The sequence below is a fragment of the Bombus pyrosoma genome, linkage group LG4 (assembly GCF_014825855.1).
Source record: "Bombus pyrosoma isolate SC7728 linkage group LG4, ASM1482585v1, whole genome shotgun sequence".
Classification (NCBI taxonomy): domain Eukaryota; kingdom Metazoa; phylum Arthropoda; class Insecta; order Hymenoptera; family Apidae; genus Bombus; species Bombus pyrosoma.
This window is the reverse complement of record NC_057773.1, coordinates 12968309-12988840: the sequence shown is the minus strand read 5'-3', so window position 1 is coordinate 12988840 and position 20532 is coordinate 12968309. Positions and strand designations below refer to the sequence as shown.

At 39.4% G+C, this 20532-nt stretch overlaps 1 protein-coding gene across 17 annotated transcripts in view; it reads right to left on the bottom strand.

The window, feature by feature from the left end:
* Positions 1-20532, bottom strand: part of LOC122566686 — a 116154-nt gene that overhangs the window by 92066 nt on the left and 3556 nt on the right. For 13 of the 17 annotated variants that reach the window (XR_006316588.1, XR_006316589.1, XR_006316584.1 and 10 more), the window contains exon 2: positions 20184-20355. Coding sequence is in view for 11 of the 17 variants with exons in the window: in XM_043724299.1 (XP_043580234.1) it covers positions 20184-20355 (172 nt within the window). In the remaining 6 variants the exon portion in view is untranslated. Of the gene's footprint in view, positions 1-1500; positions 1799-17409; positions 18392-20179; positions 20356-20532 lie in introns of those variants that run through there. The other 4 variants (XR_006316586.1, XM_043724300.1, XM_043724298.1 and 1 more) reach the window with 3 other exon arrangements.

Sequence of the window (20532 nt, the reverse complement as noted above, 5' to 3'; positions counted from 1 at the left end):
CGAAACGACCGTTACGAAATTATATACGATTATTTGTATAGCAACCAGTATCCGTCAACATTTATCCCATACATTCGACGTATAATAATAAATTACAATCATAACAGAGTTGTACCGCGTTTATACATCATTTATAACATTACGACTTCGTTTGATAGCGGTACAATGAACAATAGCTGGCAATACAATCGCAATTTAAAGATAAACACAAACGGTATGTATCCAAATAAAATATCCTCCGCGCCATCTCGTTCATTTCTAAAGCTTTGTTCAAATTAGTCAACGTACGTGGATTCCAGTAATTAAAATTCGTTGCAACGTGAAATCTTTTTGCCAGGCTGAAACTATCACTCGCTTCACTTGAAATATTCTTTCACGTTACTTCATATTATTCTTTTATTCTGTATATTATGTAGTATTATATAGTATAATGCCTTAAATCAATTCCACCCTTTTGGAGCTTCATATTCGGTCATATTTTCTATATACAATATATCTAATTTTCACAATTATAATTTTTGTATAATTCTAATCAACGCTCTACATACATACATACATAACTCTTCTTTTACATAAACATAATATACATAACTCTTGAAATCGGATTATAGGCAATTTTATCAGCGCTTTTTACTTCTCCAGTAATTTGGCGAATATTCATCGCGAAGCATCCTGCCTATATAATTGCTAAGCTATATATAATCAACTATTCTTTAAGTAATATTGTGATTGATCACTTTTTCAATTATATATCAATTTCAAAATTTCAAGAATGATCATTTGGATTTAAATCAACTCGGAATTCAATTTCAACTCTTCATAATCTTAGTATCTTGCTCGTTACATTAATCGTACCGAATAAAACTACCAGAGACGGTTCTAATCGTCGATTTACATCAATTATACTCGTAAAACCGCACGACACATTTTTTCCCAACCGCACGACATCCGTCGCGTTTCCACTCGGCGAAGAAATTTCTTTTTTCACCTCTCTTTCCCGACTATCTCGCGCGATCTTTCACGCGATGTTGCGCCTACCCCCGTAACAGAAGCGCTGCGGATCGGTCATTTGAAGAGGCAGTAGCACGCAGATGGCAGACAGCGTGACGATGAGCCACTTCTTTGCCCTGCGTCAACGAATCGCCACGAAGACCGCCCTATTCCTCTCCTTGTCCTGCACAAGTTGTTCGACAGTGCCGCCGTACTCGCCCGCCAGCTACTCTCCAATCTTTCCTTTCACTGCCTCGACTTCCATGGAACTCCGTGAATCGCGTTGTCAGCAGCCGCTTCCTCCACGGAACCGACGAGACCGTACTGAGCGAGATTCGTAATCCCAGAAAATGTTTCAACGTACATACTATACCTATATATGTACAGTATATACCTTGGCTTCGTTTTAATCGGGCTGTCCTAGCTTCGATCGTTCTTTCCTGGTAACGAGAGTGATTGATCGGGATAGCGAATGTTGCGGGAAATTCTTGGCTAAATGGAAACTTTCAAGCGTTATTAACTCGTTGACTGCTACGTGAATTTTATATATTTTTCCCCTGACAGCTGCAATGGATTCAAATATACCACGCCATAACATTTCATTTCTGCAGAATATTAGACCACGTTTTTCTCACGATATTATCTAGGTCGTTTGAAAAATATTTGCTAAAATCAGTGTACGTAAATTTGAAATCGAGCATATTCCTATTTAAGAAATAGGCACTTTTAGCTTGTGTCTTGCGAATTGAATCTTTCTTTTGCAACGTTGTGGCTAGTTTCATCGGAAGTTGGAGAAGGTGGTGGATATCTGGAAGTTTTAAGCAACGCTAAGTCCGAGAACTGAAACCGCCAAAGTTTCAAAAGTTTTATTCTGTATAGAGTTGAATTAAGTTAATCGCGTGTGCATACAGAGATAACTACAGTGCATAGTTTTACTTCGTTCTTGTACAACTAGCTTGTAAAAGAAGCTCCACTGCCTTTCCAAAATAAATGCACACAGTTTTATTTGACCTTAAGTTATTGCGATTAACTAATTTGTATAAAAATGTACGAATGTCTTACAAATTGTTTAAAGCGTATCTCCATAGATTATATATCACACTGACGATTAAAACTTAATGAACTTCAATAGTGTTACTGGACTATTAATTTGATACGAAACGTTGATATAAGTTATCGAAATTATAAATGGGAAGGCAACGTGACCAATAATAAATTGTCGAAATTCATCAAATTCGTTACTTACGATCAATCATTTTTCTACTGTAACCCTCGATTAAAAGATAAAGAGCGAAATACGCAAATACAAAGTCACGATAAGAGATCTTTTCCTAAAAAGCTATTTTTGAAAATTTATGAAAAATATCAAACTGTTGCAGATAATAGGTACACATGCAATCTCAGTAAATCATAATTTCATTTGTAATTTATTCATAACTTACTACCATTCGGTATAATATTACAATATTATATCTATATATTATAATATTTAATCGTCATTGCTATAATTCTCACCAATATTTACCGATCATTAAAGAAAGAAGCGCTCGGAGCCAAGAATAACACTTTCTCTATTAACGCGAAAACCACTTTCAGACCAAAAAGAAAGCACGTAAGAAATAAAAAATTGTATTTTCTCCGTTTCTTTCTAAACTACGATAGTTTCACTGACGATTAAAAACTGGTTTCCCTCGATTACACCGATGATCCATATTAAAATGCAGGCGCGAATCAGCTTCCTAAAAGAAATCCGCCAGTGGAGCGAAAGAAATTTTTCTCATGCTCGTGGTTTCTCTTCTTCCGCACTCTATGTCGATAAATTTCCCTCGAAGCTCTATCGTACCCCGTCCCGAATCATCTCCATATTTCGCGGATAAATTTTTTCGGCCGGCACTTTTTCGATCTCAGGCTCGAAGCGACGCACGCCGTGAAATTCGTTTCGCACGATGATTCATAACCTTTCGTGACCTACTCATTTACTCCTGAGTAACTACGCACCGTTCGTAACGCTGCTTTACCTTGGTCGACACATAAAATCGAGCGGAGTGAGGACTCGTTTCCTTTCCATCACACTTGGCACCGTGACGCACGTAAACGATAGTTCTTGCGCTCGATATCGTGGTGTTTCTTACCATTTCTTTTTACTATTAACTCGCTTACCATGATATATTGGGTATACCTAATAAGACGCAAAATTGATCGCCCTTGCTTTTTATTCGACCCCGTAATGAACGTTCTTTTCTATGATTTCATAGGATTTGCGGTGAGCGTGCTGAAGAATTTTTTAGGATGAATCTAATAGGATTTATTTGGATCCATAGGAATAGGCGATGCGATATTTATGAATGATAAATCGTGGTATTTGGTTAACAGGTATAGCGATGGAAGTGAACTGTTAAGTAGAAAGTTAGAGAAAGGCGAAGAATTGTAATTTTTATTCTCGTTCTTGCTCCTCTTATTTTTCAGGGAAACGGTTACATGTAATTTATCTATCGGTAATGTTTCTTTTAAGTAATAACAATTTCAAGCAAGTGTTTTTAAGTATTCAAGCACAATGCTTTTTATATACACTATCCGTTTGTTATTATCTGATCTTTTTATTATAATAAGTTAAATAACCGTTGCCTTTGTATTGAAATTTTCACGTTAATATCTTTCCGTTGTGATTCGTTTATCATTATTTAACAAACAAGAATATTCGTCGCGCGAAACGAAAGGAACTAATTAAACAAATAAATGCTCTGTGTCGGTTCTAGAATTACTTTAAATATACTCTCATAAATATTTGAATAAAAACTAGCACTTTAATAACATCTTTCTGTCATAATCTATTTATTATCGTACGAAAGAAATTAATTAAGCCGCATAGATTCTCGAACGATTCTACGTCTGACTTATTTCCATAATTAGCGCGTTATTTTGCTCTATTGCAATTTACATATTATTAACTTGCGGCATAAAATGAAAAAAAAAAAAAAAAAAACAGACAAACAAACCGAACAAGCAGGTATTTTAATAGTACAGATGTGACTTAAGATTTGTGCGTAAACGAAAAGGAACCTTCGTATAAAATTTACACTGTCCATTTACCATTATCTGACTTGCTTTTATCAATTATTCAAATATTTGTATCCTTTCTACGAAAAAAAGCAAATCCACGGCAAAACGTATTCTTTACTCAATTTAAGAAACTTCGTATACCAAAATTTGGTGGTAGACTTCGTGTGAACGATAGTAGCTATATCTACACGCAGAAGATCGTCGATCCGTTTGGAAGGCGAACCATTCAAACTACGGACGCGAAAAGAATATTTATACCCGCGCGAGAGCTTTCTCCTCGCGAGGAAACAAAGAAACGAGCTTGCAACCAAAAAGGAAAGACATTTTAACGCTTGTACACGAACGAGAAATAATTTACGTGGGTAAATTTTCATTGGAACGGCGAAACTCGGAACGCGCGATACAGCGGCCGTTTTTAAACTCGTCAAACGAAAGGATCGCTTTGATCGGTGGGTAAAATCGAGCAAGAACGCCGATTTAGACGCGAAAGAGCCACCGCTGGAAAGGGTTTGCGATGTGAAAAAAAAAAAGAAATGGCCGTGTACGCGAAGAAGAATGTTCATTATATCGGTTCGTAGCTTTCTCAAAGAGAAAGAGAGTTACGCGTTGAAGAGAGCGTTGTCGTACGATTATCGACGACGAGCCACGCGCAATCCCTTTTCGTGCTTTTTGCAAGCTGCACAGGCGTTTACCTTGGCCGTTACGCGGAATCGACTGCAGATACCAGTGTTTCTTTGTATCTTAGCGGGACATTATTCCGCGAACAATTGCCGTTGCGAGTGGAAGCGTTTGCATTGTCGTCGTCGCGTTTCTCGCTCGTCGTTGCCGCTCGTAGCCACGCGCAATGCAAAACTGCACGCTCTTTAATTCTTTAACGGTGCACAAAAGCAACTGTATTCTCAGACATCGGACTCGACGAATGCCGAACATCCGGTCCGGCTTTCGGAGAAAATGATTGATCACGATTTTGAAAATGTCAATCGGAAAATTTCCAATTTGTTTAATTCGATTTAACGACTCTCCTCGGTTTGCGGAAAATTTTGTGAAAATTACCGAAAGAGAGAGTGAGTGAGTGTAAGAGAGAGAGAGAGAGAGAGAGAGATGGGATTGTTCAAAAGTAATATAGCTTTCATCTCGCGCAATGTGCAAGTTTTAAGATTACGAAAGAGAACATTTTAGTTGAGCTATAGATTTAGTTGAAGCTGATTCCTTCCTTTTCGTTGATTAGATACCCTGATTTATAATTATTTTGTATTTTTCGATACGTCATTTCAATTGCATCGCTCATGCTGAATTTAGATATGAAATTTGGTTCCGTCACGCAGGTTTTTTTTAGTGACACATAGTTTAATAAAGTATTATCTGAAGATGATTGACGACTTCCTGGAACGTTTGATTTGAAAACTATCCCGTTTAACTCATTCAATAGTAGTTAGCTAGTACATGGAAACTCCGCTGGTAATCTCGCAAATAGACAGATATTCAAAGACATCTTGCACGCTAAATCTCTATTAGTGTAACTGTATCAGTAACTATTAAGTAATAAAGAATGCAGTCACGTAATGACTATAGGTGATGAAAAAAATTTGAATACATATTAGAATTCAGTACAAAGATAGGTACTATTATGTCGAAAACTTTATTAACCAGTGTTATTTATAATGGAAATACATCTTTTCTGATGCTTTTGTAGAAGAAGATACGATATATTAAAATTTAACACCGGTTTTATCAAAAACGGATATATTCATCGCTTACTTAATAATCTGTTAAACTATGATGTTGCGTTATACGTAACACGAGTGTGAAAGGGTTAACCTTTCCAGCGCTATGAATCGGTATTATAATCTTCAAAAAATTGTTCACCAAGCCCTGTGAAACCATGTACGTATCTGCACGCTGTATGCAACCATTTGGAACGCTATGAATCCATGCGTAATACACATTCCTAATCGTTAATTAACTTTGGTTGATAATATATAGTTGTGTAAGTTGATAATAGCGAAAATATCGAATAAGATGTACGATGTCGAATAAGATTTAGATATGTAATTATTTCTGAACAGCGGTATAAATTATTGATGCGAGGCTAATTTCATTCTCAGCACGATCATAACAATTTAAAATATAATTACTGTCGCTCGTATAGATTAAACGATGGCCACGAATTATTTGGTTTGATAGAGGATGAGGTTACTTTTCTCACTGCATGTCTGTGATTGCTGAAACTTTAAATATACATAAATAAATAAATATATATATATATTTTTATTTAAAGTTTAAAATAAAAAAAAATATATATTATAAATTAACGCCACTGTCAAATACGAATGAAAGAAACGTATTGGAAATAGAAATTTAAAGATAATCAAGCAAGGTATAATTGCATTTAATTAAATTTCATACATCGACTCGTTATTAGAAGCTTTCCATTAGAATGCATTCGCTGTCACATTAACGATCGCTTGCAGTACTTCTTCAACTCGTTGCCGCGACCGATAAATTAAACACAATCCCGAATATCGACGATCGACGATAAACGTAGAAGTTCGTTGAAGGGGATACTGAAACCTTCTCGACGATTTCATTAAAAATTCCTGTATCACCGATCAATGTCGAACGATATTCTCGTTGAAAATAGGATCCGTTTAAGAAGAGAAACAAAAAGAAAAAATAGAAGGAAAAAAAGAAAATGAACGGCGAACAAGGAGTAGCAAGATATTAAATCAGACCTCATAACGATGCGCATAAATCAACGGCGCTTCCATCTGCGGAAACGTCCATTTAAAACGCACTTTTTCGAACCCGATTTATCTCTTCGATCGAAACATTTCCCATCGTTTTACGCGATATAATATTATATTATGTTCCAAAAAAAAATTATATTTAATTGTAGGATGATAGGAAATAAGCGACTCGATCAAGATTTACATCTTTAAATTGACACGCTACAGAGGAAAGACACGATAAGTATAGTTTTTCGTATTACTTTGTGGTGGCTGAAAGGAAGCTTTTTAATATGTTTAAAAACCGGAATAATCGTTTTGAAAAGAAATCTACGAGGCTTTTTAGTAGAAACTAAACGTAACTGGGTGTGAAATTAGTCTTAGGGCGATTAATATTCTTGAAACGTTCAAGACGGTGAAAAAATACGCAGTCGACAGTCGTATGGAATAAAAATAGCGTTCCTAATTGAAAAAAGAAATTAAGATTGTCCGCACTTAGAAAATTATCTAATTGTACGAAGATATGTTAATCTATAGAAAACAAATACGAGAAAGATTCGTCGTATAACAAAACTCTTTATTTCAATTCGGTTAGCTCGTATATAATAATTTTTAATACACAAACGTACACAATAATTTTTAAAACGCAAACGTTACTGTTTACAATGCAACACGAGAAGAAGAATACACAGATGTATAAAAGTAACCAGTCGCACGACTCTAAATAAATCTCGTTCGCAAAATAAAGTTTCCTAACAAACGATAATACACAACGATTCAGAATTTTTATCCCAGAGAAACAATATCTATTTCAACAAAATTCTTCCGCGCTTTTCACAATTTAGAAACTGTTTGTATCTTACAGTAATAAAATGGTAGAATACAGGGATGCAAACAAGCAGGTATTACGGGGTACGCGAATTTCACGGCGTTGAAACTTCTATTTTTTTTCTCTCTCTCTCTCCCTCTCTCCCTTCTTTTTCACCCTTTTTCCTGTCTTGTTTACGTGTCTCTTTCATTCTCCGCCCTCCACACCGCCCTTCGCTCTTTTCCTTCGTTTTGTTCTAATGGCTAAAATTGCGCGCGAGACTCGCGGCGCTTACTATTTAACGGGGCGTTTAAAAAAGTAATGTGGAAATATAATGGGAAACAAAGGGAAGAAAGTTTCCGTGCTCGCGTCGGCAACTGCCGACAGCGCGCCGCGCACAGTTTTACTCCCCCGCTATTTGGTTTGGATGAAGAGCTACCTGTTTGTTTACGTTTCGCTTTCAGCCGTTTGTACTCTCTCTCGACGGTGCAGCAGCGTGCTGCACCGGATACCCGCGTGTGTGCATATCGCCCTCTCGGTTCCACCCACGTGCATGCACCCGCGCCGAGCGATAAGCAGCCACATGTGCATACGACCTCCGAAAGCGAATCCGATTCGCAGGCTTGCCACCACGCGGTCTCCTCTTCGATTCTTACCCAGATGCACTTTGATCGCGTTTAATATCACCACCGCAACCACCCACGCGTTCTTTTCTCTTTCTTCTTTTTCCTTTACTTCTTATCATCCGCATCGTTGAATTGTTCGGTGATTTTTGTATTTTTTTGGAAATTTCACGAAGCAACTTAGATATTTTTCTTTAAATGTTTCTGTTGTTCTTCGCGTGGTCGCGTTGTTTGATATTTTTTCTTTTTCCCTCGGTACTGAATTTTTGAAAACGTTAGAAATTAAAGAATCAAACAGTTTGGAAAAGCGGCATGCAGTTTTGTGGTATATACTTTTGGCATATTTTTGTGCAATGGAAAACATAGAACACGGTAGAATTACTTTCAATAAATCACTATCTCGTGCCTGTATCTCGTAAGAAAGAAATTATTACTAGCCATCGGCACAATCTCGTTTATGGTAGATCTAACAGATAATAATAAACGTAAATTACTTTGAGCGAATATCGACAAATATTAAAAAAATGCTGGCAGACTGTAGAAACTGCGATGTTAAAAATGTTCAAGTTTCCTTAATCCTTTGAAACACGAGAAAGCACAATACACCATCCTGCTATGAATAAAGTACGTTCGGAAACATCCTTAAATAAAGCACAAGGAACGGTAAAAATAAAAAATAAACCGAAGCTGCGATAAAGTGACAAAAAGCAATACGGATAAACAATTGCAACATGGAAACTACTCCTGTGGTCACGCAAAAAGCTTACTACGCTTCTATTAGCGAATTGTGTGGCGTTAAAGTTACCCTGGGACCACGCAAGGGTGGTTAGTTGCATAAGTGTGAAACGTTCGATGGCGGGAGAAAGAGATGCAACCGTAGGATGAAAAGTGGGGAAACCACTGGAGGTTAGAAGGGTTAGGGACGCCGATGGTGGTACGGCAAGGTGGCGGATGGGTTGACTCCGTTTATCACTAGGAGGCATACATTTTGCAGCATCGTGATATAGAACCCCAAGTCTCGACACCGCAGCACAGAACGTCGTTAAGGGACGTGAGTCTATCGACGACGACGACGACGATGACGACGATGTACCAGCGTCGTCGCCATCCTCGAGATCTAACCACCACTCGAGGCAGATGTCGCTTGCGTTGTCTCGAAATATCGAGACCGTCGTTATCGGAACTAATCGACCGATATTTGTGGGTGGGCAGAACTCTAGAAGATACGGTGAAAGCCTGAACTTTAAGCTAAACCAGGAACTTCGTCTGTTTCGTGGTTGTCGTTTAATTGCCGTGACTGATTCCAACGTTCTTTCAACTCCTTTTATTATTTAAGTATTTTCGATACCATTTCAGAAGACTAAGACTAGACTGTTACGTTGAAATGTTACGTTGGCTGTTTGCAGCATATTGAAACGAGATTCGGTGTTGAATTAGTTTCGTAAAAAAGTCGAACGATTTAATATCGATGACGAAACCGGTGTACTTGATAAATCTGAACTTGGGACGAATTTTTGTTTAACTGATCGTTGGTAGGCACGTCAACTATTATCGCAGCTTATTGGCGACTTAGGTTTTTAAAGTTACTGGAAGTTAGGTTTTTCAAGCGATTTAAGTAAATCATGTTTTGGGAAAGATCGGTTTGTTTTGTTTTTTATTGAAAACAGATTAGAAGCAATTGCACAATCGAAATGTCGCACGCAGGCTAGTAAGAAAAAAGGGATGCTATTAACAAAAGAACTTCGCTAAACGAGAGTCTATTATAACTTTAATAATCCTCCATAGTTTCTTCTAAATTACATTTGGAAGTCTGGGTAATTAACTCCATTTAAACATCTACCTGAGATTCCCCAATTAAAACAACTATACTCTCGAAACAATTATACCGTTCTGAACGAAACACGTAAAGCTGCGATCCAAACTATAGTGCTTATTATTACGATGCGTCGTTATACACAAGCTTCTGATAATTCGATAAAAAAAAAAGAAAAAAAGAAAGAAGAAAGAAGTACACAAAGGAAGCAGGAGACGATGCGAAATGATGTAGTTGTCGAGGCTCGTGTAAAGGGCAGCATTTCCACCGCTGACTTTCATAAATTTTTTCCAACCGTGTCTTGGAAAAACAGATCCGAAGGTGGGCCTGAATCGTCGAGCCTGTGAGAGACTGACAAGAATTATTAGTGGGTGAAGGTAGCCAGTAGCTGAGCCGAGGATCAATACTAGGCAGACGTCCGTGCAGTGTGGTGGAGTGCACTTCTCCTACACAGCTCTAGGCTAGGCTAGAGCTAGGAAAGGCTGGGATGGAGGTTGGGTAAGGTTAGATCGTGAGATGTCTACGTAGACTCCGGTCCCCATAAACTAACTCGACTCGACGATGCAGCCACCACCGTTGGGCTTCTACTTGGAAAAAAGTATATTCTCTTCTCTTTTGTACTCTTCGAGATACGTCCTCATACGAGGATTACGTGTGTCGAAATTAATTTTAATGAACTATCAACGTCTTCATGTTTGTGAGAAAATATTATATGAAGTCCGATCTGACGTATAGATATATAGGAACATTGAATTGGTAAAATAAGGTTGCTGTCAATGTATAATTCTTTCCCCGGATGCCGTTCCTGGTCCTTCAAGAAGCGTAGAATATCAAACGTTATACGCGTTAACGTATAAATTTTACAAATAACACAACTAACAATCGTACAGTGAACACTTGTAGTATATACTGATACTGTTAGCGACCTAACTTCTAATTTGCAAAATTGGGAAAGCTATCTGTGCAGCACAAGTCCACAATTTACTGTAACTTGGATATTCGCTAATCTTATTACCCATTTGTCAAATTATAATGCAAGAGTGCGCGAGATACACGCTAAAAACGTGCTTCTTTTAATATTTTTGTTGATCTGCACGAGGAAATACGTACATCCATTAAACTGCAAATTTCTTCTATTTCTGTGTATATAACTTGAACCGTTGGATAAAAACGTCCGACCTTCTCTTCTCGATTTCCTTTTCAACATGCAACTCTTCTTTCATTCTTTCCTCGTGCTACACAACTGGTAAGTACAAAGAAAATCGAACAGACTGATTAGCCGTCGGTACCTAACGAACCTAACAGACAGAGATTGAAAACTCGAAGCGAGAAAGAAATCACCTGCGCGCCTATGCGTCTTAATCCGTAACCATTACTGGCGCAGATTCAATTATTTTTAGACGCATGCGAAAGGAGACGTGACCTGATACATCTTCCTGCGCGTGAATCCGCGCCGCGTGATCGCGAGACCGAAACTAACGCGTCGCTTTCCGTGCCACGGTTTTCCCCTTTTGTTCGCGTTCTTTTCCAATTAGCGAGCGTACGATTTTTTTTAATTCGCGAGATGGGCCGCTGACAGACCCGTGCAAACTTTAGAACGGCTCGAAAGCGCGGGCAAATTGGCCTTTCAACATTCGACAATGCGTTGCGGTGCGACTGGTCGCGCGCATTCAAACATTACGATTTAACTCGCCGCGTTACGTCGCCGTTCGCGCTATGAAAATTTAACCATTCGGTGTGTCGTGAAACATCAACGCTGTACCAGACCGAATCTAAGTCGATCGTGTTTGTAATTAATCGTTTGGACGAACGAAAACTATCCAAGACACGAAAGTACACAGATACGTGTTAGGAGTAGAGAAAATTCTGTGCTGTATCTTATCGAGTCGTTTCAGTGTCTGTGTATGTTTCATTAAATTTAAGTATCGTATCGCTGTCTAATGCAACGATTTAATTTTAAAAATTACGATATAATCGAAAAAGTAACTATGAATACAACGGCTAATTAAATGTATATTTTACTGCTTTACAATGTAGTATGAAAAAGACTGGAGAAGATCGTCAAGTATTACGGAGATTGCACATCTTCGCATTTAAAAAGTGGAAAACGCGGATTTTCTGTGTCTAACGGATAAAATCTTGGCGATAAAGTAAGAATAATTATTTTGGAAATTGTTTATTCTCCATTCGTTCTTTTACCATCTCGAACTTTTACCATCTAAAAGCTCAAAATCCGAAAGCTACAAGAACTATCGAAATATCGAATCAGAATGGTTAGAAAGTGGAAAGAAAATCATCGATATCCTTTATATTTTTATATTTCAATATCGTTCTTGTTTTAACGAGTCAAGACGATTCACGACGGTTTATGGTTATATTTGATATGAAATTGAAATAAGAAATCTCGCACAACAACGAATCTTTCCTTATATTTTTCTCGGATTTGAGACATTTGTTAATTTTAGAAAAAACGCGTCAACTGAAAGTGTAGATAAGATTTGTGCACAGCTGCGTGCAAAGTACGAAACTAAAAGCAGAGAATCCTCTCCTACATCTGGTTTATGTACATATGTAAGTTGAAGAAAAAGAATCGCAGGAAAGAAACAAAGATTAAAAAGAAGTCGTCGGATCGTGGCTGGCGTATTTTACGATCTTGGCCGGATATATATATGCATGCACAAGCGTACATACACGTACACTTAACCAGGAAGTAAAAATAATCTCGCGGAACGTAGTGCAAGAAGTTGTGAAAACTAGTTAAACCGCCCCAAGGTCGAGACCGTGAAACTCGTCCAATTCACGGTGCAATTCTGCGCACACATCCTTCGCTCGGATATGACAGGCTGCAAGATACAGTTCAGCTTATGCAATGCCTGCTCGTAACTATGTAAAGCTATCAAAATCTACGATTTCATCGACATCGTAATTTTTTTTTAATATTTTTCAATGTGTGATTGCGACTAACGGTCGTTATATTTTTTTTTTTTGCTATCTACTCTTTTATCGTAGCATCGTTTTTTTATCCTATGAACGTAGTTGATATAAATGATACTCGTATTTAAAACGTATTCTATTCAGACTTTATTATTATGTAGACGCTAGATACGTACAAAGCATCTAAATGATTTTTCGAAATAATTACGTAACACACTTAACTCACGCTTTAAGGTATCTAACAGCGTTCTTTGAATTATTTTTGACCGAATTCTTTTTTTTTCCTTTTTGCTATTTTCATATTGAGACATAAAAAAATTGTAAAATTGTAGCAACATGTACTTAATTTCCCTACCATGTCAAATCGAAGGCAAACGATGCAATCGGTGAACCACGAATCTGCAATCGATAGGCGGTAAAAAACCGCGATATGGTTGGAAACATGGTATTGCTCGCGAGTGGACTGGCTGAGCGTATAACAGCTGCTACAATAAACGATATACACATACTGACGCACGAGGTAACGGAGAAAGGAAGGTAAATCAGAAATCATCTCGTAAGCGGGGCAGACAACGTCGTTGGGTTTTCGCGGACACGCGAGGGTGCGCGTCAAATGGTAGGAGGGTACGAGCGGCTGCGTAGTCGGACGCACCCACACACGGGCGCGAATACTGATGATCATTCACGCCACTGACCTACTCTGTGCGGCGCGCTTAGCCCTCCAACGTGAGTGGGAAAGAAAGGGTGACCGGTGGGAGGAAGACAGCCACAAAATGACAAGAGGGTGAAACGAGAGGGTGAAACGAGTAGGTAAAGACGAGAGGGGAAAGAGTGAAGGAAAAAGAGGGACTAAGGGACGAAGAAAGTCGCATGGACGAGCGTGAAGAGGGAAAAAAAGGGCGGAGGGGAAGGGTGGTAGAAAAATATCCGAAGGGAGAGAAATGGTGGACTCGGTGAGGAAAAGTGGAGAAGGAAGAAAGAAAGAAAGAAAGGGAAGAAGACGAGAAGGGTGGAGGAGGAGAAACCGCCAGAGTGAGAAAGAGAGAGAGAGAGAGAGAGAGAAAGAGAAAGGGAGAGAGAGACAGACAGACAGAGTCTGTGTCTGGTCGACAGGTCTGGGCCTGCGTAACGACGCGTGCACGTCGGTGCAAGTACGACGATAGAGGGTTGAGAGTTGCAGCGAGTAGAAGGGTGTATCGGCGGGGTGAGAAGTGGTGGATGGAGTGGGGTTAGGTAGAGGCGAGTTGCAGGGGTGCAAGTCGACTGGTAGGTGAAGGGGCAAACGAAGGGGGAGGGCCAGGAATAGGGACGAGGGGTGGAAAGCGACCGAGGGGCGGCAGGGAACACGGAAGGCTACGATTGATCCGTGGTCGCCCTCCGTCCTCCCTATCCTCTTTCTCCCTTCTACCCTTTCATCCTACGCTGGCCCTCTTTGTCTCGTCGTCCGTCCCTCTTTCTCCCTAGCGTCACGACCTCACGAATTCATTGTGCACTTTTGCTCGTCCTTTTTCTCTCGGCAGCCATTAGCTGTCCGTTCGGCTCGCCTCTTATTAGCATAGTTGCAAATTCTATGCCACGACGCCCGGTGGTCTCCCCTTAACGCTTGATTGGAACCCCGACGCTTTGTGACGTGACAGGTACACACGTCCCTTCGAAACTAACACCGGTACCGCTTCGAAAGTATAAGCCTTTACCGCGCGTCGTTGGAAAAAGGAAATTTGGTCTTTTCACCGCCTAGGAAAACCAAGGTGACGATCGTTCGCCGCTCCACCATCGATATTTCAGAATTTACATAGCCTTGAAACCGCACGTACATACGTGACCACACGTAGGTGGCGGAATTCTTTTTAATCGATTCGAACAATGCAGAAAGATACCGCTGAACATGCCTATCGTTTATCTAAGAAAAGACCAAGCCCAATTAGAACGGCCGGGGTTCAACTTCTGGAATTCAATCGAGACAATTGGCTGTGGTTACCACACATTGTTCTGTTACATTGTTAATTTTAATGGGACTGATAGCTGTGTATTGGGGTAGTCAGGTTGGAAGATTTAATGGGTGCAGACTTGCAACGCAGATGCTTGATTCGTACGAGTTTCAGTGATCGGTTTCTGAAACGCAATTCCTCCACTAGCGATCCCTAGTTCGCACAACTTTACTTTGCAAACGATATGAATTACATTCGAATGGAATATACATTCCATTTTACATATACATTTACATGTTTTACATATTCAGATTATTGGTATAATAAAAATTGATTGGTAATCATCTAATTAATATAAGTCATTCTTTTTTTCTATTCAATCAAAACGACTATAAAAATTGATAATATCGTCACAGTGTTACCAGAAATAGAATTTTTTCTTCAATGAGATTTTTCAGAAGATTTATATAAATTGGGTCAACATGTTTTGCCACGTATTACGCTTCAACGAAATTAGCGAATAGATATAATGCTATTTAAAATTTCCAAAGGCGCTTCTAATAAAATGTGTGCTTATTAAAATAGCAGCATAATTGAGAATGGTAAGCGACAATTTAAAGCGACGATGCGTAAAAAAGGAGGGAAAACAAAAAAAAACAAAAAAAAATATTTCATTTAATATCGTAACCCTTCGCAGCTTTAACAGTCCATGCATCTTTGAAATCGTCTGGGAAATTAGTATTCCGTTCGGTATCCCTGATTGATGACATTGCGTTTATCGAGCGGCGTGCAGCAATGCACACAGATTATTCATCATATTAAAAAGCGTTTTCACAGGTCGCGCATTCATTCGAGTGTTACATTCCAATAAATGGAACTTAACAATCAGCCGTAGAAATTGGTACGCGCATGTTGCATGACGTATGCAGACGAGGCCAGCAACCACCGTAAACAGAATTATACAATACCGAACGTGCTACCATTAATTAGAGTAACTTTGTTGGCACGTGAGCGTGTGCGAGCGTGTTACGCGGCCGCGCTTTTATATTAATAGCGTGCGAAATGTTTTGACACCTCGACGCCGACTGCGGATTTTTAATTGAGACGTATCGCGGATCGCGTTTGTCGCCAGACGATTATAAACAATTTGGTCAACGATATAGTTCAATAAACGAGCATATCACATTCTTCGAACGAAAATTTAACTTGTCGATATATACGTCGCTTAAAGCAAATTTTTCATGAATTATAATCGATAACATTAAAATAGGGATTACAATTAATATTATTAAAAGGTGGCGTGATAAATGGCCGAGAGAATAACCAGAACAATATCGTATTTAAATTTTAGTCGTTCGAGAAGACGGAAGATCAGATTTCAATTTTTCACAGGTTCTCGGAGAATTCATGATAATAAGTGGTGAGACACCATCGATATCAGACATAGATCACGCGATACAGGCTGGCCTGGTTCTTGCGATAGAATATTAATTGAATGGACCAATAAACGGGTCTAGCATAAAAATGAGTTATCGATTTAGAGGATAGCAGGGAAAACACGCCGACATTTCTTACGTTGTTTCAAAGGGAGCAATCAGACGATTAAACGGTTACTCTAGTAAGTGTGTTTTATACGTTAAAAATTAGTCGAATAACATAGAAACGTTCGAACTTGCGAACATTGCAACGTTTGACATTTTAAAATATCATCCACATTGTTTACTCGAGACTAGACCGTAAGATTGGATTTATGGAAAAAAAAAAAGAAAGAAATCGTCCGTCATGTGTTATCGCTAGATGAAAAATTTCCCAGCACAATGACAACCGACTGACCGATGCAAATGTCACGAGGTGCTTATTACACAATCTCAAAATGAGCATTTTTAATAGGTCATCTAAGGTCTCAGATTAATCGCCTTTTCTTTCTTTTTATCCACGTAGTAATAAAGTGATTGTGTTCGCTGTATTTGAAAGTTGTTTATTTGATTCTCCAAGAAAAAGAAACGAACACGTGCGGGTAGATACGTGAACAGATACCTGCTTAATGAGTATGTAACAGGAATAGGCGTGCACATTTTGACCCAAGGATGCTTTCATGAGATTACAGTTAACGCTTGTTTCTGCACTATTTCACGACGCCAAGCTCTAACGATCACAGTCACCACACAGTGTTGCAATTTCATTAATCAACGTTTCACAGATTTCATCGAATCACGTTATAACATAGAACTCTTTAGATCTTTCAAATATTATCAGCAACGATGCTGGAAAAATACGCTGTCGCGGTATCGATACACACGTGCAGAGAATTGTACTTTATCGGCATGATACGAGCAAAACGTTCATTAAAATCATTGCAAATAGGTTATCGATGTGCATCCTTACGATCGTTCTAGTAACCATTGTTTTTTCACAATAGCAATTTACAAGATCTAGCTAGCGAATAGCTGACCTATTGAACGAATTACGGAAATAAATTTCCATATACGCAATTTAGTGTCTTATAAATGTTTTAATACAACAGACGTAAACGAAACTCTAAAGAAAACTAGCATTTATAATACAATACATCTTTTACTATAATATATGTACACTATTGTCCATAAATATTTAGACGTCTGGCGTAATTCGACGAAAATTTTTATTGCATTATGAAGATTTTTATTGCATTTTTAACGTTATGATTAATTCTTTGCCTTTGGCTGTAATTGAGGCGCAAAAAATGTAATATAGCGTAAATCCAGAAGTCCGTCCAAGCGCGAAAGGAGAGGACTAAAGACAATAAATAAAAATTGCATCACTCGGTCTTTGTATTTGTATGTAATGAACAGCTGACACTTCACAAAACCAATATAAACTTTTAGATTATAACGAAACGCAATCTTCTACTATTTTCTTCTATTATTTTCAGATTCTTCTTTTATTTATATTAATTCATATATTAACTATTGTTTTCGCCGATGTACTAATTATATATGGTCGCCTGACATGAGATCGGAGACCGATAGTTATGTAAAGTTTATATATTTGCAATAATTTGAAAGTATAGAAATGCTTATGGACGCTGGTGTACGAAAGAATTTTAAGCTTGACAAAAGAATCAAACGATAAATATCGATGCACAGAACGAATTAAAAGCAACGAAATCCGCGCAGCGGTGTCGCGTTATTGACAGAATTTCGCGAGAGAGAACTCGACTATATCCGGAGACGTGGAAAGCGCGCGAACACCATGACGCATCGTGAAAATTCAAACGACGAAACGTCCTTCCGGGCGAGCGAAACGTTTTTCTATCGTTGGTACACGAGCGGCTGGTGTGTTGTGTTCCAGGCCCGTGTGAAAACCGACTTTTGTGCAGGTTCGCTGGTATCCACGGACAATGAAACGTACTGTAGGCGGCAGGCAGGCGTTACGACGGCAAATCCGATTCACGCACTATCGACGCGTTACCTAATAGCGTATTACGTGGATGCAGATACACAAGCGACGTCACGTGCTCGACGAGGCACCTGCGCTCACGCAAAGCAAAAATAAAGGTGCGCGAGACGAAGTGTAGCAATTGCCACGGGCTGGCACACCAGCCGTCTCTCTCTCTCTCTCTCTCTCTCTCTTTCTCTTTCTATCTATCTATCCATCTATCTATCTATCCATCTATCTATCTATCTATCTCTCTCTTTCTGTGTGGAGTTCCGTTCACGCAACGCGCAATGCGTTACCTAAGAAAGCGTAGACGCGCAATTTCAACCGATCATCCCGTCAGCTCTACCTCCACCGCCCTCTGATGCGGTCGATCTATGAAAAACAACGTGCACGTGGACGCGCATGCAACACCGGATCGATCTGCAAACAACGCCAGACAATAATCGCGTTTATCACGCGGGAAAATACCCGGTGAGTACCGCGCGACGAGGGTCACCGTAAAAACCAGCAGCCATAATGAAGTATCAAGCCAGCTGGTTAGATGTTCTCTCTCTTCCTCCCCCTTTTTCTACCTTTTTCGGTGCAATTTCTCCGAGTGCACCGCCACCGCGTCGTTTCATCCTGTTACAGCGATACTAGACGCGCGTCGCTTTTCTGGACTAACGTCGTCGACGTGGCACGATTGTGTTTCCTCGCGACCAGGAAAAACCGCGGATAATGGGAATTATAGGAGTGCGGATGTTTAACGCGCGATTTAATTGTTGTTTGCCAAGGTTTTATAACGAAAGAAATTTTGCTTGACAATTTTTGGAATTAATAAATGATATCTATTCGATTACCATCAATTTTAGAAATATTAAATTCTTAATGGAAATTGTTAGTACTTTTATCTGTAATATTCAATATCTCTACTTTCATACTTTATTATTTGTTTCATTTGTAGAGTAAAGATTTCTGAATTATATTTCGAATGTCGGCATAGGACATTTTTTGTATTCTACAGAACACCTACGTAACGCGCGATTCTACGTCCCAACGTGTAACGATGAAGATCGATAAAGGAAAAACTCGGGTGATTCGACGGAAATCGCAACAAAGTAATTCCATTCACACAGAGTTCTTCGCGTTGGCGTATCAAATGTGCTTCGCTATAGCACGCTCATAACTCATGTTCGTGCAACGTGTACACAAGAAGAAAGATTTGAAAAAGCCAAAGTATGCATAACTAGTTCCGAGTCTACACAATGCATAATTTATTAATCGTTGCGAGGATGCTATACAAACTTAAAAAGTGTCGCGACTACAGTTATCTCGAGCATTTCTTCCTATGTTTAACGCTATGCAAAGAAGCGTCGAAAATAAAAGAATTGCATCGTGATCGATCGAGAAACACCATTAAAAGAATGGCTGGGTGGGGGGGGGGGAGAGGATTACGTGCGTTAACGTGCCACCGCATGGCCTTCTTTCATCGGATGAAGAAACTATTGACATTGAGGCAATTCAATTTGCACGATGGATTTGCGTTTAAACCGAGACGGCACGACTCGCCGTAAATTCCGGTTCTTACGGCGGCGATCACGAGCTATCAGCCTAGGAATAATTTATCGGCGACGATCGCATTAAAGTAGCTACAATGAAATTATTCCCCGCGGCGGTGTGCTTGTGTGCAGGTCCACGTGTGCGTATATAGACGCGTGATCTCGCGAGCTGGCTCGCTAGCAAACACGCGCGCGCGCGCGCGCGCCTTCTCGGGCACGCACGCGGCTGCCGCGAGCTTTACGGATGTAGTCGACAGTCGGACGCAATTAGTATTACCTAAGAATCTATATAGCCAGACGTATCGTAACAACTATATATTGCACGAAAAGTATACGTACTTACCTGCGCGCGTGGAGTCCGCACATCGATATAGCAACGACATTCCGCGCCACCTGGCCGAACGCGTGTTTACTTTTTCTAATTCGAAGTCGCACGTGTCGCGCGTTCGAGGTCCCCTTCGTATTCCGATATGATTCTCGTGGTATTGAGCTCCTTCCGATCCTTTCTCCGATACCTGTACAAAAGATTGTTTCTTTTTCTTACTTTCTTTCTCTCCCGCCCCCCCCGCTCTCTCTCCCTCTCTCTTTCTCTCTGTCTCCCTTTCTTAAGAAGAAGGGTTTAAGAAAGGTTAGGAAAAATACGTGGACTTTTATTCGATACGAATATGGAAAAATGAGAATCGGTTTTAGAG